The following is a 15993-nucleotide window of genomic DNA, read 5'->3' on the forward strand; positions in this document are numbered from 1 at the left end:
ACTTAAATTATGCCTGACTACCTGACAGATTTTTTATATTTCACTTACATATGTGTTCTTCTGCAACTTCTTCCTATACTCAATTTGAAAAAAGTATTCAAATGGCCAAACTGTATCTCAAGTATTTCTTTATATTTCTTTTTCTCGCTATCTCTCTGGTAAGAGGAACTTCAAGTGCTTTTCATTGAAGCTAAGCAGTTTAGTCTTCAATAACATTATGCCCCTTGTCAGTGAATGCAGTTTAATCAAAAGAAGTCAAACAAAGACACAGGACATTAATGAATCTTAATTGTTTCCACATATTCCACGTCCTAAAACATTTTGGTTCATTATTATGACATTATATTTTCTTTTCTTACATATAACCATCTTATAAGCTTCGTTTTTAACATCAACACACAGCATATGAGTATTTGGCTATTAATTGTTCTTTTTTTTTTTAACTTCATGATACATGGCACCGATTTTATTCCTCATCTGTAACTTGCACTACTTCAACACTTTTTATGCTAAAATCCTTGAGAATTTACTTCTTAAATGTTCAGAAATTTTCTCATTTACAAAAGTCAATGTAAATAAGCCTTTTATTTTTATCTCTACACAATACATCTTAGTGAGTACCTATTATGGCACTTAAGTCTTTCAAACTCCAGTGAGCACTTGAGTTCCTAGTAAGTCATTTTGCATCAACTATCTATGATCAAGCACCAACATATATATTGGTAGTTGAGGGGAAGCTGAAAAATGAACTCTAAAAATCAGAATAAGATAAATGAAATAAATGTCCTCAGGCTTTTGAAATAAAACACAAGCGGAAAACAGATGTTAAAATATATTTTCAAATATTAAAAGTTCAAATCATGGGGCCAGGTAGGTGGCGCTGGAGGTAAGGTGTCTGCCTTGCAAGCGCTAGCCAAGGAAGGACCTCGGTTCGATCCCCCCGGCGTCCCATATGGTTCCCCAAGCCAGGGGCGTTTTCTGAGCACATAGCCAGGAGTAACCCCTTGAGCGTCAAACGGGTGTGGCCCAAAAAACCAAAAAAAAAAAAAAAAAAAAAAAGTTCAAATCATACGACAAAAAATAAAATTGTTATTCAGTTAAAGCATTCTATAGAATCTGATTATAAAAGGTAGTAGGATATAGAGAAGGACAAATGAGAAATGATGGCCAGAGAGGCAGGCTGAGGGAAGCAAGAGGGAAATTAGTTACATTGGTATATGGAAGTAGACAGAAATAAAGTGATTTATACAAAATGTTGTACTTTGGGAATACAATCATAGATAACTTTCTAACTTTGTAATTTGAGATGATTCTAAATATATATATGTATATGTATATATATATATACATACATACATATATAGGAATGTTAGAAGACGTAAAGTGCCCTGAAGGAATAAATTAAATTTCTACATGGAAGATGAGTATATGTCTAGTAGATGAGCAAACAAAAACTTTTTATACAGATTAAAGACAAAAAATATATGCTAATTTAATCCTGAATTTATAATTTGAGACAAGATAAAGAAGTACATTTTCATGGCACATATTGCATCAATGAACATGGTATAGATAGAAGATGACAGAAAAGATGAGTAGATAGTTAGAATATTCTTATCATTTCTCTCAATTTTAAACTATTATTATTTTTCCGCCTCCAAGCTCTGACATTATCAAAATTAAATGGCCATATTACAGAGGCAACTTTCTTCACTTTTCTCAATCATCTAACTTAGAAAAAGGGTATACATATTCATTTTTTTCACTTTTTGGGCATAGATAAATATTTAATTTTTTCCATTTTAAAGAATTTTAATTTAATTTAAAGCTACTGATATTTATTTAGAAGCACAAGCATTCGCTATAAGCATGCTTTCTTTATAAAATATTTAAAGATATAAGCATATCTTACTCTAGATAGTGTAAAGTAAAAGAACTTTCTCCTTTTTTCCATTTAGGGCAATATGATTTGCAATACTGTTTTTGATAGGGTATTATTCACATCATTTATACCTTTTTATTAATGTCATAATTTTTAATCCTATTAACCTAAACTTATATCTTTCTACCCTTTACCTTCTAGGTAGACAGGTAATCTAGTTCGTATGCATTTTATCTTTTAAAAAACTATAAAATTGGAAATAATATTGTCTATAATATAAATTGTAGTTAAATATCACTATAGGCTCAGGCCTATATTATTCAGTATTTATATATTATTTATGTATGGATAACCAGTTACTTATGTCAGATTCTTAGAGAAATAAAACTATCAAAGCGTCTTATTCTGCCTAAACATTTGTTTCATTGCTTTGGCTTTGTTCAAGTAGTTTATAAACCCCTTTAGTTATTTAAGAATTTCAGTAAATTCATGCTGCATAGGCCTTTGTAATAATTCAAAAATAGAATACATTATGCTCTTCATTATTAACGACAATAAAAGTAATAAAATTGCCAGGAGATGCTAAAGATTTATTTCTTTGTATACTTAGTAGAAATTGATAAGACTAAATGTCATTTATCATACAAATTTACATATGCATATGCACACACAAGCACACACACATTGTTCACATTATTTGCAATGGTAATGATGACTCCTAGCCATATCACTCATGTAGTTTTTATATTTATTTGAAATATATTAAGTATATTATCAGGGAATATTGGTCACAGAGTGACAATTAAGCAAGCAAATAAGCATTATAGAAAATTCATGACCATTCAATATTTAACTTTTTTTTGTTTTGTTTTTGTTTTTGTTTTTGTTTTTGGGTCATACCCAGTGGCGCTCTGGTTACTCCTGGCTCTATGCTCAGGGAACCATATGGGGATGCCGGATTCGAACCACCGTCCATCTGCATGCAAGGCAAAAGCTCTACCTCCATGCTATCTCTCCAGCCCCTAATATTTTCAATTTGATTTTAAAATATTTGTTTTAATTTTTATTATATTTTTAAAGCATTGTCATTTTTTCTATTTATATTAAATTTTGCTCTCATAGGAAAAAATATTTTCTGCCTTTATATTCTGCATACAACATGAATGGGTAAATCATACATACTAAATTAAAAGAAATACATTTTATAAACGGAGGATAACAAATAATTCATTTCAAAATTTAAATAAATTTTTGGCCACACCTTAGCAGCGATCCGGGACACGCCTACTTCTGTGCACAGAAATTCTCCTGGCTTAGGGGGAATATATGGAATGCCGGGGATTGAACCAGAGTCTGTCCTGGTCAGCCGTGTACAAGGCAAGTGCCCTACTGCTGTGCTACCAACCGGCCCTAGTAATAGACAATTTTACTAGAAATAAATTATTAATTAAATATAGTGCTGTAAAAATTTTCTCTGAAACATTTATTTTTGCATCTCAATTTTTTAAATTAAAGATAACTATTACAGATTAAATATTTTGATATAAAATAGTATAATTCATTTCTAACTAAATAATTTTTATGAAGCCATCAGTAGAGATGAAATCATGAAATTCCTTATATGTGGATAGACATGGAATCTATTATGCTGAGTGAAATAAGTCAGAAGGATGGAAATAGACACAGAATAGTCTCACTCATCTATGAATTTTAAGAAAAATTAAGGACATTATTGTATTGCCCAGAGGCCCAATAGGGATGAGGGCCAGAAGGACCGGCTCACAAAATGAAGCTCACCACAAAAAGTAGTGGTGCAGTTAGGGAAATAACATACACTAATAGATATCATGACAATCTTAATGAATGATGAGAAGTAGAATGCCTGTCTCAAAAAGGGTTGGGAAGGAGGGAGGTGGGTATTGGTAGTGGGAATGTTGCACTAGTGAATGGAGGTGTTCTGTTTATGATTGAAACCCAACTACAATCTTGCTCGTAATCATGATGCTTAAATAAAGATTATATATTAAAAAACCCTCTAAGCTCAAAAAAAAAAAAAGCAAAAATAACAACAACAACAAAAGAAAGTATGATAACAAAAACAACAAAATAATGATGGTTGCATAGACTTTTATGTTGTATAATTAAAATGTAAATTTCATAGTAGTAAAATTATATTTGAATAGTGTTTAAAAATGGGCTCTTGAAAACTTTTAATAATATGAAGTGTTCTCATAATGCTAAATAAAAAAGCATGTAACTATAAAAAATAAATCAATTATATGTTTTTGTAAAGAATGGGAGTGATGTAGGTTTGTTTTTTTTAAGTTTTTAGTTCTGTTATACAAAATTTCTATTCATTATTAAAATATAATTTACATACTATGAAATTTGCTGTTTTTAGTTATACAACATAAAAGTGTATGCAACCAATCATTATTTTGTTGTGTTTTTTTATATATCAACCACAGGAAAATATAACATTGCTTGCATTATGCAGTTTAAAAGTGATATAAATTAGGGCTGGAGCGATAGTGCAGTAGTAGGGCTTTTGCTTCGCATGCTGCTGACCAGGATGGACCTGGGTTCAATATAGTCCCCCTAGCCAGAAGGAACTTCTGAGTGCAGAGCCAGGAGTAACCCCCTGAGTGTCAGTAGGTGTGGCCCAAAAACAACAAACAAAAGTTATAAATTATATTTCATTAGAATATGTGATTTGTTTTATTTGTTCTATTTATTTATTTTGGCAAACCACCTAGCAGTATTAAGAACTTACTCTTGATTCTGTGCTCAGAAATCTCTCCTGGCATGGCACAGGAGACTTTATGTGCATTTGTTGTGCCTGGCTGGAATGAAACTAATCCAGGTGGGGAAAATATGCAACAAGAGCTTACCATCTCTCCAGCTCCCGAAATGTCATTATTTTTTAAAGGACCATTTAATTATTTTTGTTAAGAGAGGTTTTGGGTCCTAAACTGGTGGTGCTAAGGAGACCTTATGTGGGTCAAGATCATAGTCATTTTTGCCACATACAAAGAGAGTGCTTTGCCTCATGGCATACTAATTTCTGGTCCTGAACATGTGATTTTAAATATATGAGACTTTATACTGGCATAGGAGTGGTCATTGCTATATTTTGTGATACTTTTTTAACAAAAAATATTTTATTTTCTAAATAAACTCATCAGTAAATGGTACATGCTTACCATGAACTGGAAATCAATTAATTTAAACATAAATATAAATACATAATTATATTATATTGAAAGAAGACATAACTTAAAAAATACTGTAATTTCAGTAAAACAAATATATCTATATATATATATATATAGATATATATATATAGATATACATAAAATATTTGCTTGGTTTCGGCCCTCAAAGTGCATTCATGTAACCATATTATACTTTCAGTTTCCATTAAATTTTATGTTTAAAAAGGTCTAGCAGTGAATTAGTTGTCAATAAATGGCTGACATACAAATGTAAAAAGACTTGGGGCTGTCGAGATAAGTGTTTGCCCTCTCATGCAGAAGGACGGTGGTTTGAATCCCTGCCATCCCATATGGAAACCCAAGCCTGCCAGGAGCGATTTCTGAGTGTAGGAGAGTCAGGAATAAACCCTGAGCGCTGCTGGGTGTGACCCAAAAACTAAAAAAAAAAAAAAAAATGTAAAAGACTTTGTAACTCACAATGGGTCTCAATAAAAATATCTTAAAAAATTGTAAGCAATGACTGTATAATTTTGAGAACATCTTGTGTAAACAATAGTTAATATTTTGTCTATTACAAGCTATGGATTAAAAATTTTTCAATTTTAGATTATTTTATTTTTTTAAATAATTTATTTAAGCACCATAGTTACAAATATTTTTCCAATTATCCATAATTTTCATTAAGCTTTTCCATTTTAGATTATTTTACATAAATTTAAATCTGTAGGAGAGTCCAATTTATTTTTTTATTTTTGCATCACTTTACAAATGTAAAGAGAATGCAGCCTGGATAAAGGTACATGTGCAATCCGTTTGATCTGGCATAACTGACTCTCACACCCCTAGATTGTAGACTGCAGTCAATCAAATCATCTCTGTGTGACCCTGGCATAAAAGAGCCTGAAAGTTGGGATCTGAAGTCCTTGAATTGGAATTCACCAACCCAATTGACCAACAACTGCATCATAAACCTAAATATTTTTTGCCATTTTCCTACTCAAATTGAAGCATTTAGTTGCATGGGGGAAAAATATTGCCATAACCACCACTATTATGTTACTTTCTTATTTTTTGTTTGTTTTTTTTTTCTTTTTTTGTTGGTTTTTTTTTTTTTTTTGGCCACGCCGGTCGATGCTCAGGGGTTACTCATGTCTTTAAACTCAGAAATTGCTCTGTCTCTGGGACCATGGGGACCACCTGGGATTGAACATAGGTCATCCTGGGTCAGCCGCCGAGAGCAAAGCAAGCAGCCTTTACCTCTGGCCCCCCTAATGTTTCTTTTTTTAATCAAGTCATGAACCATTTAGAATCTTTTGGTCACTTCACTGGAAAACAAAGGTGCGTATGTTTATTTTTTTGCCCAAATTTTGTATTAAAATATGAAAATACCAACAATTACTGTAATTTCATTTATTCTCTCCATAAAATTAAATAATTTTTATTAACCTATCTTTATAATTATTTTACAATTTTCATGGTGCACTAAGTGGAAGGAACAACATTTATGACCTAGTAGGTGTAGGGATAAAAGTATGCCTAAGCTGGACACTGATCATATATTCATTTTTTGAAAATATTCTGATTTTATTATGGTAAGTGCAAATACAATAATGAAAGTATTTTGCATGTTAATATTTAGAACTTTTCTTTTATTTTTATAAGAGTAAATAATGTAAGAGGGTTACAGATGAGCTTTCCTTGAGCAGATACTCACTGAGGTTATATTCAGTTGATATTCCACCAGTGCCTTCTGAACAAAGCCTATTTATTTTCTTTAGTAATGAAATCTGTAAAATCCTGCTGAGAATTTTCAGTAGGATATAAAAACTATTCAATTTAATTGCTCCTACAACCTCTAGCTAGTAGACTAGATTGATAGATTTCTCCCTGTCTCGAGGCCAGGCTAAAAGAACACTAACTGTGTTTAGATCAGGGGTCTCAAGTTTGCTGGCCGCAGACCATTTGTGGCCCTCCATACAACATTTTGTGGCCCGCGGCCTTCAAATATTGCAGTATTTGCGATTATTCGCTTACTGAATAATCGCAATAAAAATCGCATTAGTAAGAAAAAATCGCATTAAACATTCGCATACCCCTGAGCAGTTCCTTTCAGGGTATGCAAATGTTTAATGCGATTTTTAATGATTATTTTTCTTACTATATGCAATTTTAATTGCAAATATTCAGTAAGCCATAAACCTTGAATACTTTGCGCCTAGTGCAGACGTCATTTCCGCTGCTGCCTCCTGCCCATTGTCCCTTGCCAATATCTGAGGCCTAAAGGGAGAGAAAGGGAGGAGAAGTGTATTAACAGAATTAGATTTTGGTCATACCTTCAACATGACTTCATCAAAGCCTGCAATAAAGAGAAAGATTGGTGGCGAGCACAGACAATTTCAGGAAAAGTGGGAGATGCAGTATTTCTTTGTTGTGCACAGAGGCACTCCCACATGTCTTATTTGCTCAGAGAAAGTGGCAGTTCACAAGGAATACAACTTGAAATGCCATTATTCAACTAAACATGCTGAGGAATGTGCAAAATATCAAGGAAATAAGAGAGCCAAGCGGGTTGCCAGTCTTAAAGCATGCCTAATGAGGCAACAAGATTTCTTCAAGAAAGCAACCAAAGAGAATGTTGCATCAGTCAAAGCTAGTTACATGGTTAGTGGGATGATTGCTAAGGCAGGGAAACCATTCACAGAAGGAGGGTTTGTTAAAAAATGCATGTTACAGGCTGCAAGTATTATCTGTCCGGAAAAGAAATGTCAGTTTAGCATAATTAGCCTTTCTGCCAACACTGTGGCAGAGTGCATTTCTGACATGTCAAGTGACATTTATTATCAACTGTGTGAAAAAGCCAAATGTTTTGATGCATACTCAGTTGCTCTTGACGAGGGCACAGATATAACAGACACGGCACAGCTCACAATTTATGTCCGTGATGTTGATTGCAATTTTGAATTGACAGAGGAGCTGCTCACAATAATTTCAATGCATGGCCAGACCACTGCTAATGAGTTATTTCGGCATCTGTGTGATGCCATTGAGAATGCAGGTTTGCCATGGAAGAGATTTGTTGGAATAATAACCGACGGAGTGCCATCGATGACAGGGAGGAAAAATGGACTGGTGGCACTTGTTCAAAAAAAAAAAAAACTTGAAGAGGAGGGTGTAGAGAAGGCCATTTCTTTTCACTGCATTATCCATCAGCAGGCCCTTTGCAGTAAATGCCTGCCGTGTGACAATGTGATGTCTGTTGTTGTGAAATGCATCAACCAAATCAGATCCAGGGGCTTAAAGCACAGGAGATTCTGTGCTTTTTTTAGAGGCAATGAAGTCAGAATATGGATATGTGCTCTATTTCACCGAGGTACATTGGCTCAGCAGGGGCAATGTTCTGAAAAGATTTTTTGAGTTGAGAGAAGAAGTGAAAGCCTTCAAGGAGAAGGATGGAATGCTATTTCTGAGTTAAGTGATCACAAAAGGCTCATGGACTTAGCTTTTCTTGTTGACATCACACATAAGCTGCATGTACTAAACAAGATGTTACAAGGCCGGGCAGTGCTACCTATGAAAACGTGAGAGTATTCTCCACAAAACTTGTGTTATGGAAATCCCAGCTTTCTCAGACAAACCTTTGCCATTTCCCAGCATGCAAAGAACTTGTGGATGCAGGCATACCATTCAGTGGTGAGAAATATGTTGATGCTATTTTTAAGCTAGAGAAGGAATTTGATCACAGATTTGCAAACTTCAAAAAGCACAGAGCCACTTTCCAAATTTTTGTGGACCCCTTTTCCTTTGATGTGCAAGATGCCCCTCCTGTGCTTCAAATGGAGCTCATTGACCTGCAATGCAACTCTGATCTCAAAGCCAAGTTCAGGGAGATTAGTGGAAAAGCATTCATGCGATCGGGCAATTTTTGAGAGAATTGCCCCCCAGCTTCCCTGAACTTTCCTGAATGTTCAAGAACACCATGTGCCTTTTTGTGGAGCACATGTTTGTGTGAAAAGTTATTCTCCACATTGAACTTCAATAAGTCAAAAGTACAGGTCTAGACTTAATAATGATTATCTTCAAGCATACTGAGAGTCTCAACTGCTTCTCTCTAAAGCCAAATGTGGCTTCAGATTTGTGAGAGAGCGCTGTCAAGTCTCTGCAGCAGGAATAGGCAAAAGATGCCATGTTCAGAAGAACTGTTCATGATCTTCACGCAATGTTCTATTCATGTTCAGAAGAAATAATTAAAACTGTTAATATGACATTTGAGGACTTTTTTTGTTGAATTTCCCCTCTTATGTGGCCCTGCCCCACCCCGCCCATTGCCTCCTGTGGCCCCCAGGTAAATTGGAGTTTGAGGACCCCTGGTCTAGATTTTGTTGGATATAAAGGCCAACCTTCTTTGATACAAATCCTCCTGTCTCTTCAACTTATTTTTTTTATAACCTTGGAAATTATTGATCATTTGTCTAAGTGTCAATCTAATTGGGGGAGGGAGTAGTCAATGTTTTACTGTGACATTGGCGTTCAGTGTCTGCCTCTTCCAAGTTGATGCTACAGTGGACTAGAAAGTTTTGCATAGCTGCTAAAGCACTTGCCTTGTACATGGGTGACACAATTACTGCTTCACATATGGTGTTCTGAATACTTCCAGCATTTTCATGTGTTCCCCAAAAACAGACAAAAATAAATAGATGTTATAGCAATTTTAAAATATAAAGTATACATATAAGATAAATACATGGAATACAATAGAAAAACTTATTTAATTGACCTGTTTATTTTCTCTTTTTTCATTGTTCATTGCCTTTTGTAATTTACTGGCTGTGCAGTTTTATCATTAAAATATATTTTGTGTGTTTGCTAAGTAAATAAAAGTGAGCTTGAAAATAGTATGAAGAATTACTATGTAAAACTCTTTGATCCTAAATATTTAGTTTATAAATTTAAATAATAAATCAAATTTTAGTTAATAAGATGGTATGGGTAACCTAAACATAGGCAATTGCTAAATAATATAAGATCACATGGAAATTAAGACATATTTTTCTCATGTATTTTATTTTTTCCCAGAAATCAAAAATCTCCACATATGACAAAATGTGGGCCTTTATGAGTAGCAGGAGGCAGTCAGTGCTTGTCAAAAGTAATGAAGAAGGGATCCAGCGAGTTCTCACCTCTGATTATGCTTTCCTAATGGAATCAACAACCATTGAATTTGTCACCCAGCGGAATTGTAACCTGACACAGATTGGTGGCCTTATAGACTCCAAAGGTTATGGTGTTGGCACCCCTATGGGTAGGTTTTTCTGTTACTTTCTTACTCTATCTTCATTAATCTTAGCTGCTCCTGTGGAAAAAAAAAAAGTGTGTATATGCAATTAAGAATTTTGTATTCAACAAATGTGTCTTTGCAACATTCTATTACTGTGTAAAATCAAGGAAAAAAATTTCAACATATACTACCAAGTTGATCGATAGAGAATTTTACTCTATCAGCGTTAAAAATCCTACAATACAGCCCAAAGAATGTTCTCAATGCTACATTAGAAAATGTTTTATTTCGGGGGAGGGGGGAAAAGAAAAAAAAGAAAATGTTTTATTTCATTTTTGTAACTATATTTTATACTATTTGTATCTTGAGTATAGCAATGACTCTAAAATATTGAATGCAAAAAAAGGTAAATTTTTGTTTTGTTTTGTTTTATATATGCCATACAGAAAATTTATTAAATTTTTCTTGTAAATTTATATTTTCAAATATTATTTTTCTTTATTATTGGAATTCACTATTAGAACCTATTTGCCAGTAATATATTTAGTTTATGATAACCAAGATTATTATTTTATTTTATTTTATTTTTGAGACACTTTTGCATTTTCCAGAAACTATTCCTGGGCTATAGTCAGGGATCACTCTTTTTTTTTTTTTTTAATAATTTTTATTTGACCAAATCATTCACAATAGTATTTTAGGAACATAGTGACATTGAATCAGGGGCATTCCTCACCACCAATATTGTCTTCCCTCCACCCCTGTTCCCAGCATGCATCCCATATCGCCCCTCTTTTGCCTCCTAGGCTGCTAGTATAAGTGGTCCCTTCTGTGTCTAGCTTGTTGTAGATTGGGTATAGATTCTGTTGTAGTTGACTTTTGGATTGGTGTTTAAGGTATTGTCATTTCATTTTTACTCAATATTCATATGACTATTTGGTCTTGGTGCCCTCCATTATTTCCCCCTCAATTTGTGAGGCAGAATAAGATAGTTCAAGTAGTTATGTGGTTCTGTTTGAAGGTAAGAGGAAAAAAGAAAAAGAAAATGAAAAACGGGGGGGCAAAAATTCAAACAAGCAAAAAAACAGAGGAATCCTTTTAGAGACTATAAAAATTAGTTTAAGAAAAGAAAGTAAAAAAGAAAGGAAAACGAAAATAGTACAAAAAAATCACACCCCTCCCAAAACAAAAACAAACAAGCAAGCAAACAAACAGAAAACACTGAAAAGCATTCCAGCAATAAAGACAACAACCACTCTTAGATGAACTCAAGGTACTATATGTGGTATCTGGGATGAAACCCATGTTAAACATATGCAGGGCAAGCAGCCTATCTGTTGTACTATTTCTACCAGTTACACTCTTTCTCTGTCTCCTCATAATCTCAGATTATTTTAAAATAACTCTTGCTAATAATAATAAATGAATAAAATATAACATTTTCTAGATTAACAATGGCAAATTGGTTTTTGAAAGTAAAAAAACTATATTATATGTATCTATTTTATATCATAGATTATTTAAGATGTAATATTGTATTACTTTCATATTTAATTAAATATGCAATATTTATGTAGACACAGGCTTCTCCCAAATATCCATTGTCCATTTCTCAAGATCTGTTAATATGTTTTCTTATAAGCAAAAGGGTTTCAAATTTGAAGATGTGATAAAATGGATAATATTGAAATTAGAGATTGCTAACTTACTTCAATTTAATAAAAGTAAAATATGTTTATTAGAAGTTAAATTCTAGAAAACGTAGTCAGTTAAGAAACTCTAAGAATAGGAGACCAAGTATGAGAAAGAATGCTTTAATCTATTCACTGCTAATTAATACCAGTTTATAAACAAGAGTCCATTTCTAACACAGGAAGCTGAACTTCCATCCAAGTCTCATCATCAGGTGACAGCCTGGTTAATTGATAGCATCCTCCAGGCTCTATTAGTGCTCTAATTCTCATGACTATTCAGAAGCAAAGAAATGCAGAATGAATATTTCATTTGAAGACAAAGAAATTATTTGCTGGGACCACTAAATAGATGCAGTTCCTCACGTGATTTCTCATATCTAGAACTCAAAATAACATTTGTGCCCCACCCTACCTCACCCTGCACTTCTGGGGAGTCTTGGACAAGCCTTGCACTGAAGGAACTGATTAACTTCTAAACCTTGTGTTGTTGCATTGAGCTATCAGCCCTATTAGTCAAGAATTGAGAATCATAACAGGGTCCTGGAAATCTTGGGAGACACTTGAGAGGACCCCTCCAACACGCAAAATTAATAGCATTGTGATTGTTTTTAAATATAATGATAAAATAATAATAATGTTAATCTATAAAATTGGCAAAATATAACAGATTCAAATAGTAATTATACACAACAAACTCATCAAAAATTACCATGAAGCTCTCAAAAAACTTACAATGGAGATTGAAAAAATAAAAAATTCTATTCACGGGAAATTCTTTGCTTGTTTTTCTGTTTTTCATCTTGACTCAGAATAGTTCAACCAAGTGGTTTTAATAGCTTCTTACCCTTTAATCAGGTGCTTCCAGAACACACACACACACACACACACACACACACACACACACACACTGTTCTCTCTCTCTCTGTCTCTCTCTCTCTCTCCTTTCTCTCTCTCTCTCTCTCTCTCATCTCTCTCTCTCTCTCTCTCTCTCTCTCCTCTCTCCTCTCTCTCCCTAGAAAGCCTCAAACTATAGCTGATAGAATTTTGCCTGGGAGCTTATGACCACTTGTGAATTCCTGGATCATTTGTATTTTTTATCATTTATTAGCAATTAGATTAATCACTTCAAGATAGATTCCCAGCTAAAAAAATTCTACTGTGTACCAGAGAGATAGCACAATGGAAGGGCATTTGCTTTGTATGTGGCTGACCTGGGATGGACTCAGATTCAATTCCCAGCATCCATATGGCCCCCTGAGCCTGCCAGGAGCGAAAAATAAAAAGCTCTATTTATTTAAAAATGTATAGTAAACAACAAATACAGTTTAGGTATCTTCAATATCTTAGAAATGACAATTTCAAAAAAAAGAAATGACAGTTTCATTTAGTTCATTCTTAAAAAACAAAACATCTCATTTTCTGAATTTAAAAAGTATCATAAATTGTATTTCCTTTTAAGAGTATTTTAGGTGTTTGTTTCAGGATAACAATCATTTTTTAGTACATAACAGAAAAGTTTTATTTCAGTACTTCAGCACATAATATTAAAAGACATGTACTCAATGATTAAGATTTAGAGGTCAAGAAGATAATGCAAAATGCTTGAGTTCATGCCCGAGGTTCCATTTCAGTCACTGCCTGATCCTCTGAAAGTCTTTTGAAATGATTCCTGATCACCTCTTGAAGTGGCTACAAAATAAAATAAAATAAATCATTTTGTTAAATTAAATAAAGAAATAAAATTAAGCTGTTAAATCCATATTGATTTCGTTTTTTGTTTTTGAACCATAGCTGTTGGTGTTATGGGCTTTTTCTGCCTCTGTGTTCAATAAGCACTCTTGGTATAGTTCAGAAGTGCATATGGGGTTCTCTGAATTAAATAAGGGCTTGCTACATGAAAGGCAAGGCTTTATCTGCTGTAATATCATTTCAACCCATTCATGTTAATTTTTTATAGCAAAAACAATACAGCTGTATAAGATTCTGGCAGATTTCTGGTTTCTATCTGATAATTAAGAAATTATCAATTCCCTAGGTTCAAAGATTTGGCCCCAACCTAGACTGAAAAACAAAGGAGATAGCTAAGGCTAATGGCCAAATAGATAACCCAAAAGGCCTGAAGATATTCAGACAACCCTGTATAATCCTTATATTTACTGTTAACATTTTAGTTACATGATAAGTAACACAAAGATTAGATTTTTCTATTAAAAGAACAGAGAGAGACATATTTAACCTAGTCTAGTACTAAGTTCTGTGTGTGTCTGTCTGCCTTTTTCAATATATATATTTTATTTAATCACTGTGTTTACAAAATGTTCATACTGGGATTTCAGTCATAGAATATACACCATCCTTCACTAAAGTGATTTTTCCACCACCACTGTCCCCTCATTTCCCTTACTCACTCCAATTCTCTTCAATTCTGCCTCTTTCCCTCACTAACAATATCATGGGTATCATCATCGTGGTTAGTACTCTAGCTGCACTCACTTTTTTGGGGGGCAAGCTTCATGTCATGAGCTGGTACTCACGACATTCAGCTCTATTGTCTCTGGATATTATTGCCATATTGTCTTTTATTTTTCTTATATTTTGCAGATGAGTGAAACTATTCTATGTCTATACCTCTCCCTCTAGCTCATTTCACTTGGCATAATAGTCTCCATCTCCATCCATGTATAGCCAGTTTTATGGCTTCATTTTCCTAACAGTTTCACAGTATTCTTTTTTGTAGATGAACCACAGTTTCTTAACCACTCATCTGTTGTTGGGCACCTGGGTTGTTTCCAGATTCCTATTATTGGGAATAGTGCTTTGATGTATATAGAAGTAAAGAGAGCATTTTTTATTGTTTTTGTGTTCCTAGGTATATTCCTAGGAGTGGTATTGTTGGATCATATGGAGGCTCAATTTCCAGATTTTTGAGGAATCTCTATAATGTTTACCAGAAAGGCTTGGATTAGACGTCATGCCCACCAGAGTGAATGAGAGTTCCTTTCTCCCCACTTCCCCACCAGCATCTCTTGTTCTTGTTCCAGTTCACTGATTTTGTCTTCAGCAGCTGTTACTCTGTTGGTGAGGCTTTCCAGAGAGTTTTTCATTTTGGCTACCAAGATTTTTAGCCCTGATGTTTTGGTTTGGAGTTTTCTTGATTCTTATTTGTGACTCGTTCCATTCATTTCATTGATTCTTTGAGTGCCTTGACCATCCTCTAAATTTCCTCTCTAAAGTCTTTCTCAGAGAAGCTATTCAGTGGCTTGTTGGTTTATTCAGGTGGTACTTGTTGATTATTCAGATCCATTTTCTTCATTCTTTAAGCATGGCAGTGTTCCGCAATGATTAAATTCTCTGCTTTTGTGTTACTGGGCTTGTATTCCCTCAGCCAAGAAGGGGTTTGCATGCGCCTCTCCACTTAACTATGTTAGTTGGGGAAGGGGATACTCACCCTTCTGTTTCTCAGAGTTTCTGCCAGCCTGGACCTGAACTGGGATTTCTGTTGCTTTTGTGTCTCTGCCTGGGCCTGTGTTCCCTCAGCCAAAGAACCAATACTAAGATCTTTTTTTTTTTTTTTTTTTTTTTTGGTTTTTGGGCCACACCCAGTAACGCTCAGGGGTTACTCCTGGCTATGTGCTCAGAAGTTGCTCCTGGCTTGGGGGACCATATGGGACACCGGGGATCGAACCGTGGTCCGTCCAAAATTAGCGCAGGCAAGGCAGGCACCTTACCTTTAGCGCCACCGCCCGGCCCCCAATACTAAGATCTTACCCAGATTTTCTTTTGCTTCTACTTTCTAACAAACTTTTGTTTTAAAAAAGAAAATGATCCCTCCAAATTAAAATCAATGTGTTGCAAAACTTTATAAAATTATTTATTAATATATCTTAATTGAATAAAAAATTTAAAGAGTCAGTTATTTGCTGATGA

General features: G+C 34.2%; 1 protein-coding gene across 2 annotated transcripts in view; it reads left to right on the forward strand.

Annotated features, from left to right (window-relative positions):
- The window catches only part of GRIK2 (glutamate ionotropic receptor kainate type subunit 2), a 691383-nt gene that overhangs the window by 640374 nt on the left and 35016 nt on the right, over window positions 1–15993 (forward strand). For both annotated transcript variants that reach the window (XM_049771324.1, XM_049771325.1), the window contains exon 14: window positions 10171–10396. In XM_049771324.1, the coding sequence (XP_049627281.1) occupies window positions 10171–10396 (226 nt within the window). The remainder of the gene's footprint in view (window positions 1–10170; window positions 10397–15993) is intronic.

Source organism: Suncus etruscus, chromosome 4, assembly GCF_024139225.1.
Source record: "Suncus etruscus isolate mSunEtr1 chromosome 4, mSunEtr1.pri.cur, whole genome shotgun sequence".
Lineage (NCBI taxonomy): Eukaryota > Metazoa > Chordata > Mammalia > Eulipotyphla > Soricidae > Suncus > Suncus etruscus.